Source organism: Amblyomma maculatum, chromosome 6, assembly GCF_055883805.1.
Source record: "Amblyomma maculatum isolate TAMU_Amacu chromosome 6, ASM5588380v1, whole genome shotgun sequence".
In the NCBI taxonomy this organism is placed as follows: Eukaryota; Metazoa; Arthropoda; class Arachnida; order Ixodida; family Ixodidae; genus Amblyomma; species Amblyomma maculatum.
In genome coordinates this window covers 96,189,057-96,213,965 of record NC_139349.1, presented here as the reverse complement: position 1 = coordinate 96,213,965, position 24,909 = coordinate 96,189,057, and the positions used below count along the sequence as shown (strand labels likewise).

General features: G+C 49.9%; 1 protein-coding gene across 1 annotated transcript in view; it reads left to right on the top strand.

Annotated features, from left to right (window-relative positions):
* Positions 1-4,097: 4,097 nt before the first annotated feature.
* The window catches only part of LOC146186351 (uncharacterized), a 34,762-nt gene continuing 13,950 nt past the window's right edge, over positions 4,098-24,909 (top strand). The window contains exons 1-6 of the mRNA XM_084608037.1: positions 4,098-4,658; positions 9,181-9,310; positions 11,452-11,670; positions 16,154-16,420; positions 23,793-23,810; positions 24,574-24,858. Coding sequence (XP_084464163.1) covers positions 4,369-4,658; positions 9,181-9,310; positions 11,452-11,670; positions 16,154-16,420; positions 23,793-23,810; positions 24,574-24,858 — 1,209 coding nt within the window. The 5' untranslated portion in view covers positions 4,098-4,368. The remainder of the gene's footprint in view (positions 4,659-9,180; positions 9,311-11,451; positions 11,671-16,153; positions 16,421-23,792; positions 23,811-24,573; positions 24,859-24,909) is intronic.

Below are 24,909 nucleotides of genomic sequence, written 5' to 3'. Positions count from 1 at the left end.
GTAGCGCCATAGAGTTAATACAAAGACTCTAGAGGGAAAGCTGCCCGTTCACCCAATGCATTCGAGGGGTGACCGCGTGATTGCCGCCATTATCCCACTGTTCATTGGTTGCCAGATGAATTTTACTTGCTACATCTGGCACACGAAGAAGATGGTTTGAAGCTGGCAACTTAGATCGTGGGAAGATGGCGGCGTGCAGCTAACCGACGGCGGGCGGTTACTGTTCAGTAGGTGCTGTAAACAACGGCAGAATCGTCGCGTGTGGAGCATTTCTTGTGATATGTTGCGTCGCGTACCTACTGCAACATCACATAGGTGCCCTGATTATTCTGAGTTGTTATCGCAAGGCCGGCTATCCCTGCGATTGTTCCGCGCTTCGCATGCATTTCGTCCGTCGAGCGCACATGCATCTCCTCTGTGCCCAATCACCTCAAAATATGTCAGAAATTTGCTTTGGCGCAAGACGACGACCACAGTATATTAAAAAAAAAAAAAAAACTGACGAATTCCACAGCAACGGCCCTTGGTCTATCCGGGATGGCTAGTGCTGCATACAGTAAATGTCAAAAGGTGCTCGTGTGTGTTTACTGTTGATCTGCTACGTCTGCTCGCAAACATGGTTTCCAATTTTTCTACATCATTCCTTTATGGCCAAGAAGGTGCCTGAAAGATTATATAATATGCTTGAAACTTGAAAACAATCTATAGAAATTTCCTACAGTTGTGTTATCGGCAGCGGTTTTTAAAACTTTTGTTCAAACCTTTGTTCATTTTTGACGCAGTGAGCAGAAACTGTGCTGGCCACAATGATAAATTTGATGATGGCGGCGAACCAGTGAGAAGCTCGTTTCCCTGCCCAGCTTTCCCTCTAGATGGTTTGGTTTGGTTTGTGGGGTTTAACGTCCCAAAGCAATTCAGGCTATGAGAGACGCCGTAGTGGAGGACTCCGGAAATTTCGACCACCTGGGGTTCTTTAACGTGCGCTGACATCGCACAGCACACGGACGCCTTTCTTTTCGCCTCCACCGAAAAGCTGCCGCCGAGGCCGGGATTCGATCCCGCGTCCTTGGGAACAGTAGTCGAGCGTCGTAACCACTTTCCCTCTAGAGTCTTTGTATTAACTCTATGTGTAGCGCGGTGTAAGATGTTCTTTCACCGTGCACTGTAGTCACGTTTTGCAAAGAAACACGTGGCCCCCACCGAATTTAAACTTTTGTTCCAAAAGAACGTGCAGCTATGATAGTGCAGCTTCGCGAGTCAGCTTCACCACCCGCCCTGTTTCCTAAATGAAATTTGCACCGGAAGGCAGGGCTGGGAGGGATACTTCGAAAAAGTATCTTCGATACCGACACTCGATACCCTGAAAAATTGTATTTCCGATGCCGATACAAGATACAGGATCGAAATCGAGTTTCGATACGGATGCTCGGTACTACATCGTCGATACTTCGATAAATCAGTGAAATCCTGATTAGCGGCATTAGGAAATTATACCGTGCTTTCTGGAATCTTTAGAGCATTCCTATAGAGCAGTTTTTCTGAAATGGCTTGCCAGCACCGATTTACTGTTTGGGCAGCTAGCCTTGACAGAACTTCACATTAAATTGAAGTCATGGTTACAGATAAGTGCATTGCTTCCACAAGCAGCCTAGCGATATATTTCTTTGAACTAATGCTCTTCATGCGAACCGACCTGTAGCTGTACATACAGGTGCAAAGGCGCAACCTGCGTGCATTTGAAGAACTGAACAGTTATATTGCCATTAGTGCGATATAACAAACTTTTTAAGCTCTGCATTTTGTCAAAATAAGCTACAAGGTAAACAAAATAAAATGGCTGAACGTTATTTAGTCTAGAAAGAGGGCGATGAGAGCGTGCTAAAAGCGACGAAATGAGAAAAGCTTCTCTACATGCGCACAGGAGCACACCGCAGTGTTGTATTTGATGAAGATGCCTTTTATCAGCTTGTAAGATTGGCTTTCTTCTGTATTTCTTCTTTATTTTTCCACCCTGTAACAGCCCGTAAGTGCTTAGTATTGTAAATAAATAAATAAATAAATAATCATAGCCGTGCTGACTCAAGCATCCTGGAGGTATCTAGAAAATTCGAGGTTCACTAGCGCCGCTGGAGAACTACAGCTGGTTGTAGATAAAAAAAAAATAGAAATATCTTCTGTTTTTTAACAGAAAGTGGTTAATATGGCATATATAAAAAATTAAAGCTTTTTTCTTTTTTTAGATAGAGATATCTTAAGTTTTATTCAAGTTTTGCAAGGATGGGAAGAGCGGGTACAGCAGTGTGCGGGATCCCTACTGCGTGTTCACCTTGCGTTTCCTCATGTCTCTCTGTGTGTCTGTTAAAACTTAGCATCTTCGTGCTACGCACTCGGTGCTGAAAAGTAAAGCACCACGCGAGCACCTACTTAGCATTGCCTGCATCAGTTTTAAAGAAAGGGTAAGACGTCCGACTACAGTGCCGGTGTTCCCGTGTTCGATCCCGACAACGTTGATCCCGACCACGGCGGCTGCGTTTCGTTGAAGGCGAAACGAAGTGGCGTCCGTGTGCTGTACGATGTCAGCGTTGTTGTGGCTGTAGGAAGAAGGAAAAGAAAATGCACGGGCCTGCTACTGGCTCTGTAGCCGAGCCACCTCCGCTGCCTGTTGCTCTAGGAAGAAGGAAAAGAAAATGCACGGGCCTGCTACTGGCTCTGTAGCTGAGCCACCTCCGCTGCCTGATTTATTTAAAAAACTGATTTATTTATAGGAAGGGAAAGGCGCGGTAACTGTCTCACTTGTTTTCTGTGAACATCGCAACCGCGCCGCAAGGGAAGGGAGGAAGGTAGGAGTGAAAGTGGAAAGAGAGAAAGAGGAGCCGTAGTGGAGGGCTACGGAGTAATTTCGACCACCTGGGGATCTTTAACGTGCGCTCCGCTGCCTCATGCGGAGAGAAGAGAAAATAGAGAAGAAAGGAAAAAGAAGAGGGAGAGAAAGACGCGCGCCGCAACATCAGCCGTCGTCCACCCAAGGTAGATCCACCGAATCAGTGGCGGGTGCAATGACGGCCTACAGCAGATAAAATTCGGTGGCTGGCTATAGCCCCCGCCGCAAGCGGCGTTGACCTACCGTCCCAGCCACGTAGGGCCAGGAACTGCCACCCTTCACCACCTCCCACCTCCGCTGCCTCGCGCGGACAGAGGAGAAAATAGAGAAGAAAGGAAAAAGAAGAGGGAGCGAAAGACGCGCGCCGCAACAGCCGTCGTCCACCACCGAAGCAGTGGCGGATGCAATGGCGGCCTATAACAGAGAAAATTTGGTGGCTGGCTAGCCCCCGCCGCAAGCGGCGTTGACCTGGGCCCGTATTGCGAGTTTGCGTCGTTATCGAAATGTCGCTATCTCACGTGACCTCGAGTCATCTGATTGGTCGAAATGACGGAACCGGGTGGTGCGACTTCGGAACCGGAAAAGGATAGTGGAGACCCAGTCACGTCCGTATACACCATGGGCAAGACACTGAAGCATAACTTAAATGGCCCCTGAAATGCTACATGCGGTAATATTCGAATGCAAGAAATCCATAGAAGGGGCCTTTATGAGTATTCGAGTCAAATTTGAAAGCTTTGCGTGAAGCGTGTAATTTACAAATAATTTTTAAAAAGTGCTCTTGGCGACCGCTCGCTACCGATCGGGGCGACACATGCCCGCGCGCAACGCGCGAACTTCTCAAGTGACATCAATGGGCTTGCGGGCGCGCCCGCTCATTGGAGGCTCTCAAAATACGCGGTCGGGACGGGGCGTGGCAAATCGGAAATTGGAGGCGTCCAGGATTTCCAGGCGAGCCGTGGACCCATGTGTGACCATGCGAGGCACCGCGGTTCGCTTTGCGCTTTGCGTCCCCGATGACCTGGAGGTGACTGAGCTCCGCAGGCGCTCGAGAAGTACGGGCCCGTGGAGTCCATTTCCATGATGTTCGTACCGGTGTTCGAGGGGACCCCGAGAGGCAACCTCCGCGTGAAGATGGATATGCGGTGGCCCCTGCCGAACTTCCTGCAGGTGACCGAATTCACCCTGCAGTGCGAGTACGAGGGGGTCGCACGTATTTGCCGATGCTGTGGCGCGCGTGACTACGTGCGGGCGGCGTGCGACATCCCCTTGTGCGCGCTGCGGGGTCTTCGGCCACCCTTCGTGTAGCCTGTCCTGCCCTCAGTGCGACGCGGACCACGCGGTGATAAAGTGCGGCGCTCGAACCTTCGCGTCCGTGGCCAAGCACGCAATGGGGTTGGCCGCTGCGGCCGCAGCTTTGCCGCCACCTGTTCAGCCTGCTGCTAGCCAGCCAGTCGGTGCGGTGCCTTCCGAGCGGCCGCCGGAGGATGCCGAGGACGCCGCGGAGAGGACAACAACCATGGACGTGGCCGCGAACTCAACCTTACTGCTTCGAATTCGCTTTCGCAGGCCACGCTTTCGCAGCTACCACAGACCCCGCCGCGAAGCAGCCCGGAACACACCGGTACAAGGAGGCAGCCCCCTCAATGGCCGAGAACCAACAGCACGTGGCGCCCAACCAGGTCGCTGTGGACCAGCTGGAGAGCCAGACGAGCGGCAGCCTCGACCAATCCGGGGATGAGGAGTTCACTCCCCTCACCAGGAGGAAGCGAAGCAGGTTAGAATCACTGGAAAATTTTCAGAATACCGCAAACGTGCCCGCGGGCGCCATCTTCCTCCCAGACCGCCGGACCCAGCCACCGTCTGAACAGCGAGTGACCGCATTCGTAGGCTTCTAACAGGTTTTAAAGATAGCAAAACTGAAATATTTTGATATGTTTATTCGGAAAAGTATCACCAATGATTATCTGGTCCCTGACTTTATTACTTTAGTCCGTAGTCGATGGGAAAAGATGATGCGTGTAGGTGAACCGGCGAACGCTTCAGGGCGCTTGCTCTTGTAAATCGCCGGCAATTTGGATCAACTCGTGTTGTACGCGTAGTGCAGTAGTGTTACATGTTTTACAACATTATAAAGTGATGAAGTGTGAAATAATATGTCTGCGAAGATCGCAGGAGCGTGTGCGTATTGTGTTAAGTCGTTGAGAATGCCGTCCGTTGGCGCCGCTGTGCCAAACGCGGTAAAGACACGGAGGACGAGGTGCAGAGTTTATTACGCTCTGATACGATTAATCGCCTTGTATAAGCAACGCAAAGTGAAGCAGCAGGCTTGCCGAGACAGCTTAAATAGACTAACATACAATTTAGTATCGCCGTCGCCGCGCCAAGAACGCCAAGCAGGCTTCGTTGAAGTATATTGTTTTGCGTGAACTTAATTCTTTTGCGGCGCTGTCATAAAGTGAAGGAAAAGTAATGCGCTGGTCGCACCCATTTTTCACCCTGAAAAAAGAAAAAACATGGCCTACTATATAATGGCTATCACCGCGCGGTTGTGAATATTGTACTTTTCATTGTGTAATTATATCTCTGTATGTGCTTCATCGGCATACGCCTCGTGCCGCCAATCTGCTAGAACGTCGCTCATTAGCTGCCGTCAAAAAAAGATATGCCGTCATTGATGGCATATCTGGTTGACAGAGATTTGCCAAAAGTTTCTAGCTGCGAACACACAACTATGGTTGGTTGGTTTAGTTAATGGGGTTCAACATCCCGGAGCGGCTCATACAATGAGACACCGTAGTGGATAGCTCCGGATATTTTCAACACCTGGGTTTCTTTAACGTACAACTAGAAATAAATAACTAATAAATCTGTGCATAGAGATTTATGTATATTTACATTAACAATAAAAATAAAAAAGGAAGAGCTGCGGGGGGGGGGGGGGGGGGGTCATCGATTCGAACACGCAGAGTGCGTGTGATTTCGCAGAACTGAACATACATGTATCTGATGCCGGCTGGCTGGATATTTAACTTAATGTGAGAACAGCTTTCGCAAACTTCCGCAAGTAAAATGGACCTTGCATAATGCTGCGCACGTGCGGCACACGGCGTTGGAAGGTAAACACATGTTGCCGTTAGGCGAAACATGTCCCGTTGAATATTTCGTGCTCTTTTTTCGCGGCTAAACGAACAAAATTTCAAACCAATGAACCAGCGTATTTCGCACAAGGTGCTCCTTGATGGCACGAATTTTTCCTGGTTGGTTCTATGAAGCCACACCTACCACTGGTGCAGATTCACTCTTTTCGTTCAGGCACATAAAGAAAGCATTTCTAGACTCAGGTCTAGCGTCACACCAGAGGCACAGCAGAATTTCTCACGTGTATACTGCGAGAAACGATCGGAAAAAGAGGAACAGCAGCGCAAGATACATATTCCGCGCACGCGCTTGGAAGGGATATGGCGACGCAAAGTCACGCGACGCGGATCAGCCAGTAGGCGAGTCGGCGGCGCAGGGAAAACGAATGCGGTACTCTGAAATTTTTTTCTAGTGATTGTAAAGCAGGCCGCGGGCTGCAGCCACACATCGCCCACCACCGGAGTCTGGACCAACGTTTTTAGATAAAAACATTGGTCCGGACGGCATCCACAGGAAGCTCGACGACATCGAGAGCTGCTACGAGTGCCAAGAGGCAAAATGAGCGGGCGCCGTCGCCGCCGTACGAAAGCAAGGGTGCCTCTGTTGCGTCGTGTGTGCTATGCTGGGGTGCCTTGCCAGGTCGGTGCGACTGCGAAGAACTGAGCTCCTCGTCAGAGGAGGGGGCGCAAGCCACTTGACCGTGATCGTCGTCATGGCGCGTCGCGGCCCTTGTGCGGGCAGGACCTTTGCCCCAAAACAAAAACTCTCTCTCCCCCCCCCCCCCCCACCCATCTGGGAGGGGGAGGGGTCTTGGCGTCGGATGGATGATGATAGGTTGATGAATTATGAGTGATCCAGGGACGCGGCGGGTGCCAACTGCCAAATCCCCTTCCTATCTGACAACGGCATGAGGCGCCGTCGCGACTTGTTTACTTCTGTTACCATTTTCAATCGCCAATATATTCGGCGCCAATCAAGATAGCTTAAAAATTTTTCAGTAGCGATAACCATTGATAGAATACCTATTGGTCGTGCATTTTTCCAAGTTTCGTGAACAGCTTTTCATGGCTCCTTAGCTTGGAGTTACACCGCTGCCGCCACGGCTTCAGGGCGGCGCCTTCAAGAACACGTCACCCCCAAATAACGCTCTCCTCACTCCTAGCTGAAGCCACATCTCCTGTGGTTCCTGGTGCACCGGCCCTACTTTTTCGGAGCATCACTGGGGCGCTGTAGTTAGGACTCCAGTCGAGAAGATGATGACGAAGAGAGGGGGAGGAGAATAGCCTGCCATATGTCATTGAAACCTATTCCCAAACAACACGTGCTTCTTTCAAGCTAACTGCTCTTCGTATCGCAATTAGGCATATAAGTCAGCAGAGCCGCTAACGGTGGTCTATTTTAACAGATTCAAAAGCAGCCATGCAAGCCTTAAAAGCGGCTCTTCGCCGTGGAGCCCATGAACAACTCGTTGCGGAAATACGACAAATTCATCACTGTGCAATTAATGAAGAATATGACATCATCTTCCAATGGCTTCCAGGACACAGCGGCATAGCAGGCAATCTTCAGGCGGACGAGGTCGCACGAACAGCCCACCAAGACGGCGATAGTGTGTTGATTCCCTTTTCCAGGGCAGACGCAGCGGGCAGGCTTCGCACACTTGCGCGGGAACACACTCTCCTTGTGGAATTCTGGCCAGTTTGCGAACTGCCGCTTAAAATCCCTGGACCCTGACCTGAAGCTCCGCCTTGTACCTGGCTTACCCCGACGCGAAGAACTTTGCTGTGCCGCCTGTGGGTTGGTGTAGCATTTTCAAACTCGTATTCTTTTATGATAGGCATGGCAAACAGCCCTGCATTACAAACTGTGGATGCGACGAGTCTATAGGCCACATTCTTTGTGAGTGCCCGGTATACAGTGAGGAAAGGCAATGTCTGTGCCGTACGCTGGAGCATCTAGATGGACGCCCATTGACTGAAATTAAGATTTTCGGTCCCTGGCCACGGCGATCGTTTGCGGTGAAGGCCTCCCAGGCACTGCTCCGCTTTATGAAAAGCACAGGCCTAATCGAAAGACTATGAATTTGCTATGATATGACTGTGACGTGATGTGATGTGGCATGTCTGTTATGTGACTGTACTAACTTCAACTATCCATCTCTCACAACTTATATATCCACTCATCCCTTCCCCAATGCAGGGTAGCAAACCGGTTGCTTTTACTGGTTAACCTCCCTGCCTCTCCTCCTCATCTTCCTCCTCCTCCTATTCCCAAACGCATGGAAGAGTAGATAGAGAAAACTTTTGATGCATGTCATCAATAATTTGACAAAGCTGCAAACGCAAAACGCTGGGACAGAACATGCGCATACACAGTAATAACTGAATTTTCGAACCTCGTTATTATTTTTTTCCCCGCAGCTGAATTAAAACGCGCTTCGTACACAGAGGAAAGGAAGACGATCGTGCCATGTGCGCACGTGTTCGAGGCAGCACGAGCTAAGAATGATTGTTGATTCTTCCAGTGTCAGGCTTCTTAAGCGCCCACTCTAAAGGTGACAATTCAGCGTTTCTCCCTTTAGTGTCAGCTTTTAGCAACGCCGGCCGAACTCGTCTCTCCACTGCTCCTGCAACATGTAAGTACGCTGTTTGGTGTTTCTATTGTATCTGCACTAGTAATGCGTAGGCACGGTTAGGTAGCCTCACGCGTACCACTGCGATGCAGTGCAACAGCACATGTGTAGGCGATACAAGCATTGATGCGCTCTTATTCTGTGCTATTACACTTAATTAGTCCATACTTCGGCAAGAAAATTTTGTTCACTGCACGGCCTCTCACATTTTGTGGCCGATTGAAGGGGAAGCTTTCGGATAGTGTTTTTTTTAGAAAGCGCCTAATTGTATGGAGATATGAGAGAAGCGGTCGAGTCTTTATTATCTTCTTCCCCTTTATCCACATTTTGCTTCGAGTTTCACGAAAGAGATGCGCCGGAAGAGGGATCCGAATTCGGCAAACGCACCTTAATGCGTCAGGCCAAATTATGATAGGCGATGAACAGAGCGCCTTGCTCTTTTCTGGCCAAAACAATTTCCAGCGAGACTGCTTGCCCAGCTCGCACTTAGTGCATTCAACGTTTAGCGGCCGGCTACATATTTCAGGAGCAACAAGTCCTTGTCCAAGGCCATTTACGACCAGCATGGTTCTCACACAAGGACACCAAACACTGGCCGGTCAGTGGAATCAACAGGGCAACTGGCAAGGTCTGGGAGACTACCGAGACCACCGCTGGTAAAATATGGTTTATTTGTTCATTTACTAAAGCTTCCAACCATTAACTGTACAAGCAATAAGCAAGCGTTAATTTTGTCTGCTCCTATGTTTACTTTTTTCCTCAAGCACACATGGTACAGAGCTGCACGCGAAAAGAGCACACGTGGCTGGAGGTGCTGGCCGGCGGATACAAGGATTGTCTTGAACACTCACCGCAGATATTCTAAGACGTTGCAAATGAATATTTGGAACCTTCTTTTTACAAGGATACATATTCATTTAATCTCTCGACAAGACCTCCACTAGAGGGTGCGCCAATTCGCCACTGCCGAAACACGATTAAAATTTGTTTTGCGAAAAGGAACAGCGTACCAGCTTCCTGAATTCTCGATGGACATCTCAACCGATAATGAAGTAAGGGAGGAAGGAGAGCGTGAAAGAAGGGAAACAGAAGAGGCGCCGCAGTGGCGAGACGCAGAGAAAAGTTTTATTTAAGCGACACTTGTGAGGAGTCCGTGTTCTTCGGGGAAAGGGAATTAAGGCTCCTCCCCCAAGATGGTGGGCAGGTGCTGGAGACTGCCTCAGGAAGGCGCCGTGCATAGGCGCATACGCTGCGGGAAAGAAGTGACATTGGGGAGTTTTATAATAGGGGGACCCTACCAATTATGGGGATAGGGTAATTGCGGGTCGGTGATGCACACGCGCGGAAACCCGCAATGAAAGGAGGGGGTACGGTTATCACTCTGTGTGCGCATTCTCGCCCCTATATTACCATATCGGTTAAGGGGATAGATTGATAGCAGGCTGCGAGTGCGCAGGCTCAGACTAATTGCTGCACCTTCGCCCATTCATCGCAGCATTCCGCGCGTGCGCATTGTCGCCTTGCTAGTCCTCCTATTCTAAATCTCCATATTGTGGAGCTTTAGAATATTGGGACCCTATCGGTTAGGGGAATAGGGTAATAGCGAGGCGAGAGTGCGCATGTCGAGGGTGATTACCGAACCCCTCGACTATTCATCGCAGCACTCCGCGCGTTCGTGTTGTTGCCCCGCAATAGGGTTCCCCTATTCTAAAACTCTCTATTGCCTAGTGTTGGTACTTTGGCTGTTCCATTATGTGCGGGCAGCCATAGGTATCGTGCCACACACTTGACAGCGCTGTCGTATATACATTACGCGATAGCTTAAATGTCTTGTGTCCCAAACAACCCAACGTTGGCGTTTTCGTCGTCGTCGCTTTTATGCCGACAGGGTTATGACGTCTCAGCTAAATGGCCTCTCTCTCAGGAACTTCAGGCACCCGTAGACAACAAAATTGCTTCCGAGAAATTTCAGAAATGTCTGTGGAGTTGGCCTTTAAAATGTGGTCACAGTCAAAACGTGCTCAGACTCCAACGCTCGAGCGCTCCATGGGGGAGGGGGGGGGGGGGGGGGGGGAATGTACCCACTCTTTTGTTTTTCTGAAGGTACGCCCTTAATTCGTAACGGATATCTTTTTAGGAAGTACATAAATGGTCACATCCTGGTTTAGATTTCTTTTACTATAGTTTAGGTGCTTAATGAATGGCCGGGGCGTGCAAAGTACCTCTGCTTGCATGTTCAACCAATTCTTGCGTGTGGCAACTATAATTTCACATGTAAATACGTAAGTGTCATGCAAATAGTCGTGGCTGATATCAAAGGTCCAAAGTAAAGCATACCAGCCTATTCTAGTGCAATTTATTCGAGATACGTCTTCCCCGCGTGTGTACAGCGTTGGACGTGGATTCGAATTTCTGGCGTGAGTTGATCTGTTAAACTATAGTGTAAAAGTGCGCGTGTTTTACAGCGTTTGCCACGCCAGCATTGGTGTTGAGCAGCGTTTTATTTATAAGGTGCATTACTAGTAGCCTAAACTGTAGTCCTTGTTCTGTAGATTAATTTGTTCATAGATGCGACCTTTGCCTTTGTGTAAAGTGAATAATTAATTGCAATCTTTATCATCTGTGCCGAAGTTATAAATATTGCTAGGCCTACATGAAAAATCAGACAAATATAAAGAATGAAAGCCGACTACTATGTCTCCTCTACCTTTCATGCTCCCCCCCCCCCCCCCCCCCCCCTCCTACCTTCCCGGTATGCGTTATGCTAAAGCCTTTCTTATGCCTCTATCCGCTGCAGCAGCAGCAACAACAGCGTACGCAGCAGCAGCAGCGGTCTGGGGCCCACGAAGGCTCAGTATTCGAGACGCTGTCGACTCCCTTCTCGCTGTCGGAATCCCTTCGACCGCCCCGGGACAACTCACTGAACCAGCGTCGCTGGGTCGACACCTCCAGCGTACAAATGTCCACCATGGCCGAGCGGCGCTCAGAGTCCCCTGATTCGCCGTATTTCCTGCACGTAAGCGTAACCCGTGGTCTTTACTCCTACACCCGTGCATTAGTCGTCATAAATGCGACCATGCTGCCTGGTCTTGCATGCGCAAGACGAGGCTGCACATGCAACTGCAGTCAAGCAATGTGCAAACGATTATTCGTGATAAATCTCAGCACATATTAAGCTGCAAAGAAAATGATATAAATGATATAAATGATATATATATGTCATTGAAAAGACGACGATATCATCGAGGTAGCATAAACAGATGTTCCATTTCAGGCCGCGCAGTACAGTGTCCATCATTCTTTCAAATGTGGCTGGGGCGTTACAGAGTCCGAATGGCATAACATTAAATTCGTATAGTCCGTCTGGAGTAATAAAGGCGGTCTTAGGACGATCCGCCTCTGCCATGGGCACCTGCCAATACCCGGAGCGTAAATCGAGTGAGGAAAAGAATTCTGCGCCTTGCAAACAGTCTAGGGCATCGTCGGTTCGTGGGAGGGGGTACACATCACGACGAGTGATTTTGTTGAGGCGGCGATAACCAACACAAAATCGTATGGAGCCATCGTTCTTTTTAACTAGGACCACAGGAGACGACCATGGGCTACAGGATTCTCTAATTACTCCGCGTTGCAGCATGTCATCGACTTGTTGGGCAATAACACGGCGCTCAGTCGGGGACACCCGATACGGCCGCTGATGGAGAGGTGGGTGAGCGCCAGTGTCGATGAGGTGGGAAACGGTCGTCGTGCGGCCCAAGGAAGATTGCGGAATGTCGAAGGAGGCGCGGAATTGGTGTAGAAGGTCAAGAAGTTGCTCGCGGTGGCGCGGTTCTAGAGCGCTGTCCACGGAATGGTCAAAAAGGTCCCGCTGTAGCGGATCTGAAGCCACACGAGCTGGAGTCAAGGCGTCAACTTGGCAAACAGGGAATGACACATCATCAAAGGTGAACAGAAGGTCCACGGGCTCGATGCGGCCGAGGCACTCCCCTTCGATCAACATAGCGGGAGACGGAAGAGGATTGGCTACCAGAAGTGTGCTAGCGCCGTTTTTCATGTCAAGGACGGCAAACGGCAGCGGTAAGTGGCGGCGGCGGCAGACAACGTTAGAGGGCACAAAGAGGACTGTCGCGGCGGTGGTAAGAGGCAGTGAGGGGAACCAGAACAGCGCTAACGGGTGGGATGGTTGTGTCATGTGCTACGAGGAGTTTGGTCGCAAAACGAGGACACGGCTCGTGGAGCAGGGTATCAGACGGTGCATCACTCGATTCAATGAGCTCTACTTGAGGACTGGCGCAGTCAATGATAGCATGAAGCTGGGACAGGAAATCCCAGCCGAGAATGACGTCATGAGAACATGTGGGGAGAACGACGAATTCGATGATGTACAAGGCTGCAGCAATGACGACGCGAGCAGTGCAGATAGCTGTCGGCTGTATACTGTGAGCGGATGCGGTACGAAGCGATAGTCCCTCGAGAGGCGTAGTCACCTTTCGGATGGAGCGGCAGAGTTTTTGGCTGATAACTGATACAGCGGCACCGGTGTCGACGAGCGCAAGAGTATGAACACCTTCAACGATGACAGGAATAACATTCGCGGGATTAAGACGAGGACTTTGAAATTCGGTCGGATACGCAGTTCGTGCCTCGCGAACTGCGGCGGTTAGTTTTCCGGCTAGGTAGCGGGTCGTCGGCGCATTGGCGAAATGGAGCGGCGACGTGGTGATGACGAACGACAAGGGAGGAAGTCCGGAGGATGAGGGGGTGCTGTTGGAGGACCCGATGGGACTGGGAACTGGGGGGCCAAATAAGGTGGCGCAGGCCGTGCAGCAAAGGCCATATTTATTCGGCGCCTGCAGTAGCGTGTAGTGTGCCCAGGGATGCCGCAGTGGTAGCAAATAGGCCTGTTGTCTGATGTGCGCCATGGAGATCGTGTCGGAAGCAAGGGGGGAGCAAAAGCTGTTGGTGCCGACCGCATGGGGGGCGAAGCATAGGCATATGCTGGCTCAGGCGGTGGACTTGAAGTGACTTCGGCATACGTGCGGCGCAATACTTGAGGAGGAGCTGGCGCGAATGCTGGAGCGTATACCTCAGTGGCGCAACGCCGGACGATGAAACTGTGGGCGTGAGTAACGGCATTGAAGGTGCGACCGGAGCTGGTTGAGGAACAGGATTAGGGAGGACTTCAGATACATGCTGTTGGATTGCATGGCGAAGCTCCGGAACAAGGCCAGTTGTTGACGACTCCTTAACATAGGGCTGCAGGGACAGTTGTCGCGCGACTTCCTGGCGTACAAAAGCCTTGATGTCTTCAGAGAGGCTAGATGACTCCCTCTCCGCGGCTAGTCCAGCAAGTGATGTATGAGGCTGGCGAATCAAAGCACGCTCCCTCCGGAGCTCGTCGTAGCTTTGACAGAGGTCATAGATTTCCTTGACCGTAGTGAGGCCTTTCGCGATGAGCATGTGAAAAGCGCCGTCATCAATTCCTGTGAGGACATGACGTATTTTAGCGGCCTCGGTCATGGTCGGGTCAACGCGACGACACATATCAACAATGTCCTCAATGTAACTGGTGAACGTTTCACCGGGCAGCTGCAGTCGCGACCGAAGACGCTGTTCCGCGCGGAGTTTTCGGACGGCGGGGCGGCCAAAGACATCAGAAAATTTCGTCTTGAAATTCGCCCAGGTGCCAAAGTCCGACTCGTGGTTTCGAAACCACAGATTAGCGACGTCGCTCAAGTAAAAGATGACATTGTTGAGCTTACGGTTGTCGTCCCAGTTATTGTGACGGCTGACCCGTTCGTAAGTGGTCAGCCAATCGTCGACGTCGTCATCGCTGCTTCCACTGAAGGTAGCCGGGTCCCGTTGACGAACGGCACTTGTGCAGGTGACTGACGGAGGTAGGTGCAGTGAAGTCGGCTCCGTCATTGGGGTAGTCAATGTTCTGCTGCGAAGTTCCAGGGCGAGATGAGTACAGGGAACCTCAGATTGACCTCCACCAAGTGAAATGTGGATTTAATGGTTGGCTGGAACGTCTAGCACTGGCAGTACTTCGGGCACAGAAGGGTCGAATTACCAACCGCAGGGCACAGCTTCAGCGCGAGCTAGATGGGCGCCGGAGACAAGCGATGGTGATGGCGATGCCGCAGCGTTTTTCTGTTCTTTGTCTTCTTTACAATATATATATATATATATATATATATATATATGCGCACAGTGAGTACGCGCGTACCGTCCTTGCCAAAAGTAACCAGGGTGCGTGTTCCACAATTATCAGCCGGACAGCAGAGCATTGTACCACTTCTGAAGCTGTCAATCTTTGAAAAGTAAATGATAGCTCCTGTCCTCATTTCTTAACAATTGCGATTCTCTGGGAGTTAACGTTGGCTTTAGAATACAACCCAGAAGCGCAAGGTTACTTTTGGCAAAACAGTATACGTATGTTTCGTACCTACGCTTCCGGCTTGCTGGCCCTGTGGGGGCGCACTTGCCTTCTCGCGTTCTACCATCGCAACGTCTGTCCATGCCTCGCGCGCTGGGTCACAGCAGCTATCGAACGAACGGCCAAACCGCACGGATGTCTAGCCTCGTATCGTTCAACTGCATTCGCTCTACGTAGCAAAAGGAGCGCTCTGAACAGCGTTGCGACTGGGTTGCTTTGTCTGAACTGGCTTTCTGTTCCCATTGACCAAATGGTTTCAATGTCTCTCCCGCTCGACTATAATATTCACAATTTTGGTTTAAATATAGATTTTGGTGCTTGTGGATTTACCTAAATATGCACCGCTCATTCCAGCATATTCCTGCGCAATGTCACGGCTGGTCTCGAGGGTAGCGCGCGCGCTTCCCCTCGATACCGCGCCGGCCGTGGTTGGGACAGTGTATACAGCAACAAGCTGTCGTACCTTCGGCCGGCTTCTCTAACTCACAACTGTTCGCACATGTGCGCAGTGCTTTCCTAAAGTGGTTTCCTTTGATTTTCCTTATATATTGCGGCACAAGCTAGAACAGCATGACAGCGGTAACGCTCGTGCGTGAAGCTAATGTTCTCCATTTGGTGATACACAAGAGTCATGCTCGCTTCACACTAGAAAAGCGCGGACGTATACCAAAGTTCTGCTTGTGGTACAGTTCTTCCCTTTTGTCCTCTTCTAATTTTTTTTCTACCTGTATGGGTCATTGACATTGTACTTGCCACCCATTGACCGCATCTGCCCTTGCGCTATGAAAACCCATTAGAGAGATTTAGCTTATCGTGATCCGAGATCCACCACCGTGACCCTCTACCGTGCGTGGGCGGGGCGCACAAGCTGATTGGTCCCGACGTGGCAGGTCTATGTGCCGACATCCAGTATGTGGCGCCATCTATCGGCGTCAAGGGATCTGGGCATGCGCAGTGGAATACGCGATGGCGGATCACGGTAGCAGATGGCGGATCACGGTAGCAGATGGCGGATCACGGTAAGCTAAAACTCTCTATTGTGATCTGTCACTCTGCGCAGATGCCCGCGCACCTGCGCGAGGTCATGTCACCCGAGCAGCGAGAGGTGTACCTGGGCCTGCAGCAAGAGCCGTCGGCGTTCGCCTCGCGCCAGTTCGTGATCCCTCGCGAGATGATGAACGACCCCGAGGTGCGAGCCTCGCTGCGTACCTACGTCCAGTCGATCATCGAGGAGGCCCGAGAATGCGCCGAAGTACTCAAGAGCTGCGCCCGCACCGAGTCCCTGTCCCTGCCGCCCCGAACGCTGCACAAGTGGGACAACAAGGCTGTCAAGATTGGCGTGCGTCGACCTATATTAGACCTCATCCCATGGTGAAAGCCAGCGCACTGAAAATGGCTATAGCTGGCCACCGTCAGTTCAAACCAATATCACCCCCCCCCCCCCCCCCCATCCCCATAGCCTCCAGCTATCCATTGTTAGGCCAAAGAAACATACAGACTGTGTCCAAAGAATAAATGCTCGTATAGCGCGGGGCCTGCCTTGCGATTCCAAAATACAGTCGAAAGCAAGAGTAAACGAAATGTTTTTGAAGCAGTGATAATACTTTGACACCATAAGGTGGTTTTATAGGCCAGCTGTGCGCTTCCTGCGTATGTGCTGTGGTCAGACATCGAAGCTTATGGTTTTGATTAAGTTGAGTAACAAGAATGACGTACGAGGCTGTTTGTCAAGAATAAAGAATAGCAACTGCGGACGTCAGTGTGGCTCTGTGGTCTTATTTCCTTCGCGTGATACGTTTTCAGTGCGCTGGTTTTCACGACGCGGCAATCAATTCGCCGCGCCAGTGCTCAGTTATTTCAGCCCTTAATTTACAAGGTTACACTGGATGAAGCCTCGAAACAAATTTTCACTAGCGACCATACAGAACAAGGGACAAAAATGTGAACAGACTCAACTATACCCTACTTTCTGTTTCTTATCCTTTTAAAACGAGCGCTAGAGAAAATGCACAATGAGCCCATATGTCACCAACTACAGCACACTTGAATGCACCTAACCGAAGCCTCCTAATTTGTGTATTGTCACGTGGTGGCGACAAGGCCGACGGCAAAAAATGAGTCTGGGAGCGCACTTACTCTTTATTGGGCTGATTTGCGCACGCAAAAGAAATAAGTGATTCGGCAGCGGCGATAACACCGAACGTGCTCGCTGGTCGTCGAAGAGAGAATCTCCGTTTCACGTGACTAGCATACCCTGAAATATTGTAGAAACACACGCGCGTGGCTTCAATCTTTCACGGTGCATCTCGAAGCATCTTCTACAACGAAGGAAACGATAAAGCCGTGTCTCGCGACAAGGAGCATGAACAGGGTACATAATCGATCCGTGCGCTACAATCACGGTGATAACGCCATATGCCGGCGGCTATTTAAGAAGAATAAATATTTGAATGGTTCGCGGCAGTATTCTACAGAGCTTGCTGTATTCACGATCCCCGAAACTTCGATGAAGGGAAGGCTATGCAGCGACCAGATAGATTGTTAGCCGTGTATGTTGACACGTGCCAAGTTTTGAAGAAAGCAAAGGTGCAGTAACTATCGCGTTCCGAGTGGACACCTGAACTGCGTCGGGAGGGCAAAGATGCAGGTGAAAAAGGGTGAGGAAATATATAGGTTTGCTATCGGCACCAAAGGTTTACCGGACTAAGTGTGCACGGAAAGCTATTTTAGCCCAGTCATATAATCCATTTACTTACAGCGTGTCCACATATGAAAGGATGAGCCTATTCTTTCGGCCTGTAATACTACGCAACGAGGCAGTGATACACCATTATTTTCCTCCAGAAAACACATCTCGTGACTGCCAAGAGAGAGTCAACTTTTATAGAAAACAGGAACTAAAAATTGCTTGAAGATTAGATGGGTAGATTTCTCGCCCCAGAACTCCAGTGTCCTACTGCATTCACGAGCCTGGTCATCGATCTCCAACAATACTCAAGTCAGTTCAGCTTCTTACTGCTCGTACGACGTATGGGCCACCATTTAAGGTTCATGTTTGTTAGCGCACCAGCACTCAATTTGGAAAAGTACGGTACTTCTGACACCACAGGAATGTGGCAATGTTTGCTTTGTGGAGCTTAACGTCTCAAATCGACTCAGGCTGTGAGAGGCGCCTTAGTGGAGGGCTCCGGAGATTTCGCCCACCTGGGGTTCTTTAACATGCACCAACATCGCACAGCACATGAGTGCCTATCTGTTCGCCTTCACCGAAAAGCGGCCGCCGAGAGCGGGATTCGATCCCGCATCCCTGGGCATGGTAATCGAGCACCCTAACCACTGCGCCACTCCGCCGGGTGCAGCTGGCAATGTATTGAGTAGGACATATTTTAGTGTACTTTTTAGTGTAGGTTTTGAAATGAGTTCATATTTGGCACTAGGTTACAGCATCTGCTGCGCTTAGCTTTTTATGCGATGGAGGCTATTTCCAAAGTTAAGACTGTAGCGGCTAGAAAGTTAAACATTCTAACCTCTATAGTTAAGACTAATTTATATAGTCTTTCGCGCTATACGTGAACGGAAGGGGTGGGGGTGTTGTTGGAAAGGACCTCTAACCCGCTTGAGTCGACATGAAAGCAATAACTCGGGGAGGCAGAACGGAGTTTAGTGACCTTTTGGGGGGTCTACCAGCTGTATAGCCACGATAGGTGTGCTGGGATTGCGTAATAACCTCGATTGAAAATCAATGCACGACCAAGGTCAAACCCACCGGCGCTAAAGTTGGTAGCCATCAATGAATTATTTATGTGGAAGCCAGCTGTCTCAAGCGACAGGCACATTTTAGAAAGCGCGCTTGTTGGTTAGAGCCCCTGAATAAAAAAAGAAAAAAGGCAGTTCGCGCGCTTGTTGGTTAGAGCCCCTAAATTAAAAAAAAAAAAAAGGCACTTCAAAATTTAAGCTGGTCTGACTTTTGTGGCTGAATTTTTTTTACGTAGCTTGCTTGGCCAGTGGTCCAGAACCTCCACTGAATGAAGGGATTAAAAAACTAATTACTCAAAGGGCTTGGTGATGTGGCTCGTGAAAAGATTAACGGAGCGTAACGGTGCAACGGTTGTGCTTGCTATGGGAGGGTTAGCCTAATTATAATGAGCGTTTTCTGGCCTGGCAAACGTTCGGCTTGGGTATCAAACTCCACAATCTTTTCCTTGCAACACGATAAGGAGGATAATAAAGAACTTCAACTTGTCGAGTCGCCTTCGCCGATTTGTAGTTATAGACAGGCTGAACTATCCCACTGTAGCCTAATGCTGCGTGCGGGCGGCGTACAACGTGTTGAGATTCGACGGTCCCGCTAACACAAAGGGGATGGACACGACCACGGACTATAGTGCGCGTTCCTCCCTCTCATCTTGATGGGTCATTTGAATTCCCAGTTTAGGTGTTTACCCTAAGCGCTCATAGTGGTGACTCAGGGGTTACAGCGATCGGCTGCCGAGGGGTATAAGCACCATTCCGTTAAACCCTGTGGCCCGTTCGGTGTCATGAGTGCTCGTAATGCCGTGTTATACTATACTGTGTACACATATTGCACATGTGTACATTGCTGTGTACAAGACGTGTCGCTGCTTCGCGACCATAATGGGCTGGGGCCTGAACCGTCTAATTACTATAGAAAAGGAACAAAATGTTTTGTTCATACAGAGTACATAGCCGCGGCTTGATTTTGCGCAAAGCTTTCGAGTACACACTTAAGACGCTTTGGTTATCCTTGCATACAATTTGGGATCTGCATATTTTGATATTTGGTCTATGACGGGTGCCATGGTACACATATCTACCTTCAAATGCAGATATATATGCGACATTTGAATTAGGTTTTAGTTTTTGGTAGTGAAAAAAAAAAAAAAAGTTACACAAAGTGTTAATGCGGAAATACAGCGCTCGCTGATATACGGCAAAAACATTTTGCTGCAGTGAAATAAGGCTGCGGCGAATTTGCTGTGCTTAGGTGCCATTCGCAAGAGGACGGCTTCAGCACGCGGTTATGGAACTGCTGCATCTTGAATTTTATACTGGGCGACATTTCTTCTACTATTGCCTCTCGACCTTCTTTCTTTTTTCTTTTTTTAGAGAATCAGGAACAGCAGCAACGCATACTGGTGGGCAGGTTGGTATGACAGGGTATATTAGGGCATAACAGCGCACCTGTACAAATACGAGTGAAAAGGGACGAGGCAGAGTGCTGACTTTCAACTGAAGATTTTATTCGGAGTTTAAACAGACCTGCTTAGTTAAAAAGAGGCACTGCAAATAAAATAGTTACAAGTCAGGGCTGTGTCTCTTCCTTTCTTCCCTAGTCTTTGTGCAGGTGCGCTGCAGCTGTTATACAGAAGAGGTTGGAAAGTAGAAAGGTTGCCCCCCCCCCCCCCTCTTTTGCCTCCCTGACGTTGGCCCCACCCCCACCCTTCCTCTCCCTTATGCACACACGAATGGTTCTCCAAGTGTTGCTGCGCCCCCTATCTCCCCCTGTTTAAACTGAGACCGGATTTCTTATAATTTCTTCAAATAAAGGACGTTATTAATATAAAGCACAGAGGAGCTGAGCTGCAGCTGAACCTCACTACAACGAAACTAACAGGACGCGCGAAAAATTCCCTTGAGGCACAATAATGTTGGTGCGAAATGAGCCAAAAAGAGCATTTAGATTTGACGACACACTTCAAAAGCGTATTTTATTAGAAGAAGGTCGGGCAGCTGCTTGGACTTTCTTTTTTTCTTTGCCATGAGATCCGTGGTACGATTTTCACACTCAGTGAACTATTCTAACGCAATATTGCCATCGTGGGCACCAATAAAACTGTGCATCACATCAGATGCGTCCATCATATTTTAGTGCAGACGATGGTGCTACCACCCCGCCGGGGTGGTGCAGTGGTTATGGCGCTCAACTACTGTTCCCAAGGACGCGGGATAGAATCCTGGCCTCGGCGGCAGCCTTTCGATGGAGGCGAAAAGCAAGGCGCTCGTGTGCTGTGCGATGTCAGTGCACGTTAAAGAACCCCATGTGGTCGAAATTTCCGGAGTCCTCCACTACGGCGTCTCTCATAGCCTGAGTTGCTTTGGGACGTTAAACCCCACAAAAACCAAACCAAAAATGGTGCTACTAGAATTGGTTGCGGCTCTGGCTCGGAAGGAAACAGTATCTCACATCATGCGCCTTGTTGTGTTCCGTGCCCCGTGGTAGCGCAAAAGTCGCTTACCTGGCCACGTGCTGTATGTCATGTCTGTGTGTGGGGCTTCAGACACTTTCAAACTGCTGCTTTGCCGCTTTTTCTCTGGATTCCCTTTGCCTTCTATTAGAATAAGAATAAAAACTGCCTTGTCTTATCTTAATTGCCCCAAAATAGTCCGTCCAATCGATCATAACCACCTTCATGTGTGTGTAGTCATGAACATCTAAATGGGCGGGTTAGCAGGAGGCACAGTCGTAAACAAAAGTTTGCGCTATGATGGATGCGGCATAAATCTGCTTCGCTTCGGCCTGATATTTCCTGCGAATGAAGCGCTCGTGCCTCCCTCGCGCTTCAGCGCCTTTTATTCGCCTGCGTTGCGCGGCCGCACCGGAATATATTTTTTGAAGCGAAAGCTTCACTACCCATGTCTGACCGCAGCTTTGGGTGGCTCTACATAAGCTAGTTCTGCGCATGCGCGACGTCACAGCCAAGGCCAGCTACGCAGCCTCCTCGCCAAGCTCTGCCAGCGTTGCCTAGCAACGCTTAAGAGGTGTGCGACTCATCCTCATGGGAGGGGGATCTATTATTTTCGCCTATTATACTGCCACCTCTCCGGGTACTTCTGCAACAGGCGCAAAATACTTTCTCTTTAAATTTCTTGTTGCGGTCTCGCCGTTGAATAATTTCCGTTAGTGTGTTCAACTGTGCTTATGCCTGAAGTATGGGAATGGGTATAAGTTTTGGAAAGCCAGTGATGGTGCCACATTGAGTTTCTACTCATTGCTTCTAACTTGACCAATTGTACAGACATTGTTCTGGAGTTCTTGCTTTTGGTGGCAACGTTCAGTTTGGTCTTGGCGTCGATCGGCTTCCGTTTCAGCGGCGAGCATGCTTGGTGTTTCATATGCCGACGTCTCTTCTTAATCCTTAAAAAGGTCCCCAGAAAGGGGTCACCAAGAAGGGTAAACAACGCCATAACACTGATAGTTATTGAACCGCCCATCATTCTCCCGCAAAAATTTTCGATCTAGCTTCTGCAACACCAGAGATATCGGCGATTAAAAATGACCCTTCCAATTTTCCCTCTCAACTCGTACGCCGAAGGGAGCCATAAAAAAACAAAGAATACAAGCAAGTTCAAAGCGTTCAAAGCTCCGCCCAGACATACGTCACTTCGACGAACTTCCGGTTGCCGCGCGCTCGCTCTCTGGCGTACTCCGCCAACCCGTCCTCGCTTGCACACGCCTGAGGAGTTCGCCAGTTCGCGCAGCGACGGTTAGTGTAACAGCGAACCCGTGGTTATCATATGTTACACGGCGGACCAAACCATGGTTGCACCACTAACCGCGGTTACCGCAAACCGAGCTTGACGACCTCGGTTTGCGTCATTAACCGAGGTTATGACGGCGTCTGCATGTTGACGGAAGCTACTCGTCGGCGCCCGAGTGCGCGAAACGTACGAGCGGGTCTGCTTCACAAAGTTATTCATTTGCCTACTGTATCACGTTTAAAGATCGATGTATAGATTACGGTGCCGCCCGACGTCTTCGATTACGGCCGACAGCGCAGCGACTGCGTACTGAAGCCTTGTCGTGCCTACAGTATCGTTTGAACGGCTTGTTGCTGAGCAGAACGCCAAAAAATACGCGGTCTTAGCTATGAAAGTACACGAGTTTGCAACGCTTGCAGCACGGGATGCCGTGAGCAGGCTGAGGTAGTACGTTACACAATTACCGCGGGGGTGGAACGTGCGAGCGCGGCGAACGCCGGCGCCGTGCGTGACCGTCCCTAGTCGTCGCTAGGCCTATTGTTTCGCTTCGAAGCCGCGGCGGTCGACGCTTTGGAACATGATCAACGCTGTCGTAAATCGCCTACTTATGAAACTGCCTTATAGTGATTCCTATCCTGCCATAGTAAAATAATTATAGGATTAACTCTGCCGACGCATTAATCGCAGAGCTAGTACGAGCAGATCGGATCAGCCGAAATGCACCAGCGGCAGCTGGCTTGAGCAGAAACTAGCTTGTATCACTGCTATCGCTCTTACCAGCAATTTGCTGCTGGTCAGCGATCCTCACGAGGGCTTCATACTTGATATTCGGCTCAGTATTCCAGACGCCAACAAAGTTTAGCACGCTTTATTTCGGACATCGGGGCTAACGATCCGCCGTGTCGTTCGCGAACGGCATGCGGGAGGAGGGGCCACAGCGGCGGTGTTTACGGCGGTCGAGGAGGTGCTGCCATCGTGCGGTGCTTGACCGTGCTATTGACGCCTCGTCGGACGACACTCCGATACTCCTGAAACCACGTTATATAAATAAGATATTTGTAAATGCAGCTTCGTTCTGCCGATCCCTGCGTCGCTTCGGTTGTTGCACTTAATGGGCAATGGCCACCTAACCGATAAGGGCGGCGAGCTCTAACAGCCCGCACAGAGTTCGAGCAGACGACTTTCGCAGCTACCGGAAGTGTGTTCGTGACGTCATGGTTGCAGTGACCGCAGCGAATGGCAGCTTCTAGCAAGCCTTGCCAGTCAACCGACCCGTGACGTCACGGGATTAGGAAATAGTTCCATGCGACACCGCCAAGCGACATTTCCTCTGCCCGCGAATTTCAAAAAACGCTGTTTTTAAAAATTAATAATAAATCGCTGGCTTTGTTCCAAGGAGTTATACTTTGCGTTAATGCTCAAAAGGATGTGTTCTACACACTGAACACGTTTATCAGTGGTTTCTTGGGGGCCGTTTCCGTGGACCTTTAATACTTCTTAACTCTAAATCCATAGTCGGTGGGACATCACGTCAAGTATGCACCTACTGCCTCCGGCTTCGTCTCTACCTCCTTCGTGATATGACATCATACCAGATGCAGCACTGTTTACACACGGCGGTAATACGGCCGGACATCGCATGCCTGGCTCGCTACGTCTTGCAAACTACGGCATGGCTAGGGCTGTCCATTGCATAAGGCACCATCGGAGAAGGCTCTCCTAAACCGTCATTATATTAAAGCGCATGCTATTAGATATGAAAAGCGCGAAGTTCGAGGCGCTTGATAACAAACATAGATATATCTTCACTAGTAAGAAATATGTTCACTAGTAGTAGTAGTGAGTTCACCAGTTTAGGTCCTAATGGAAAGCAATATTTATTTATGGATCATTAATACGTACAGTATACGTGCGTTTACAATGCCTGATGTGCGGTAATTCTCTGTTTCCATCTGTTTTCATATTTTCGTGCGGCTGCAGGCCGCTCCAGTGCTGCAGTTGCCCACGGTGAGGCTGGAGCAATTGCGGTCCAACGATGAGATTGAAGCCGAGTTGACGGCGGGTTTGCGCGTACCCCGGCGCACCCAGCCCCAGCCGTCCAAGATGCGCCTCTTCTCCAGGATTCTTCCGAACCTGTCGCGCCGCGGCAGTCGAACGGGCTCCCTGAGTCAGAGTGCGTACGACAAGGACGAGGACCGAAGCCACACGAGTGTCAGATCCCGACACTCAAGCTGGAAGACCTTGTCCTTCTTCTCGCAGATAGTGGTGAGCGCGTTCCCCAGAAACGCCGACCCGCTCTCTCTATCACACACACAC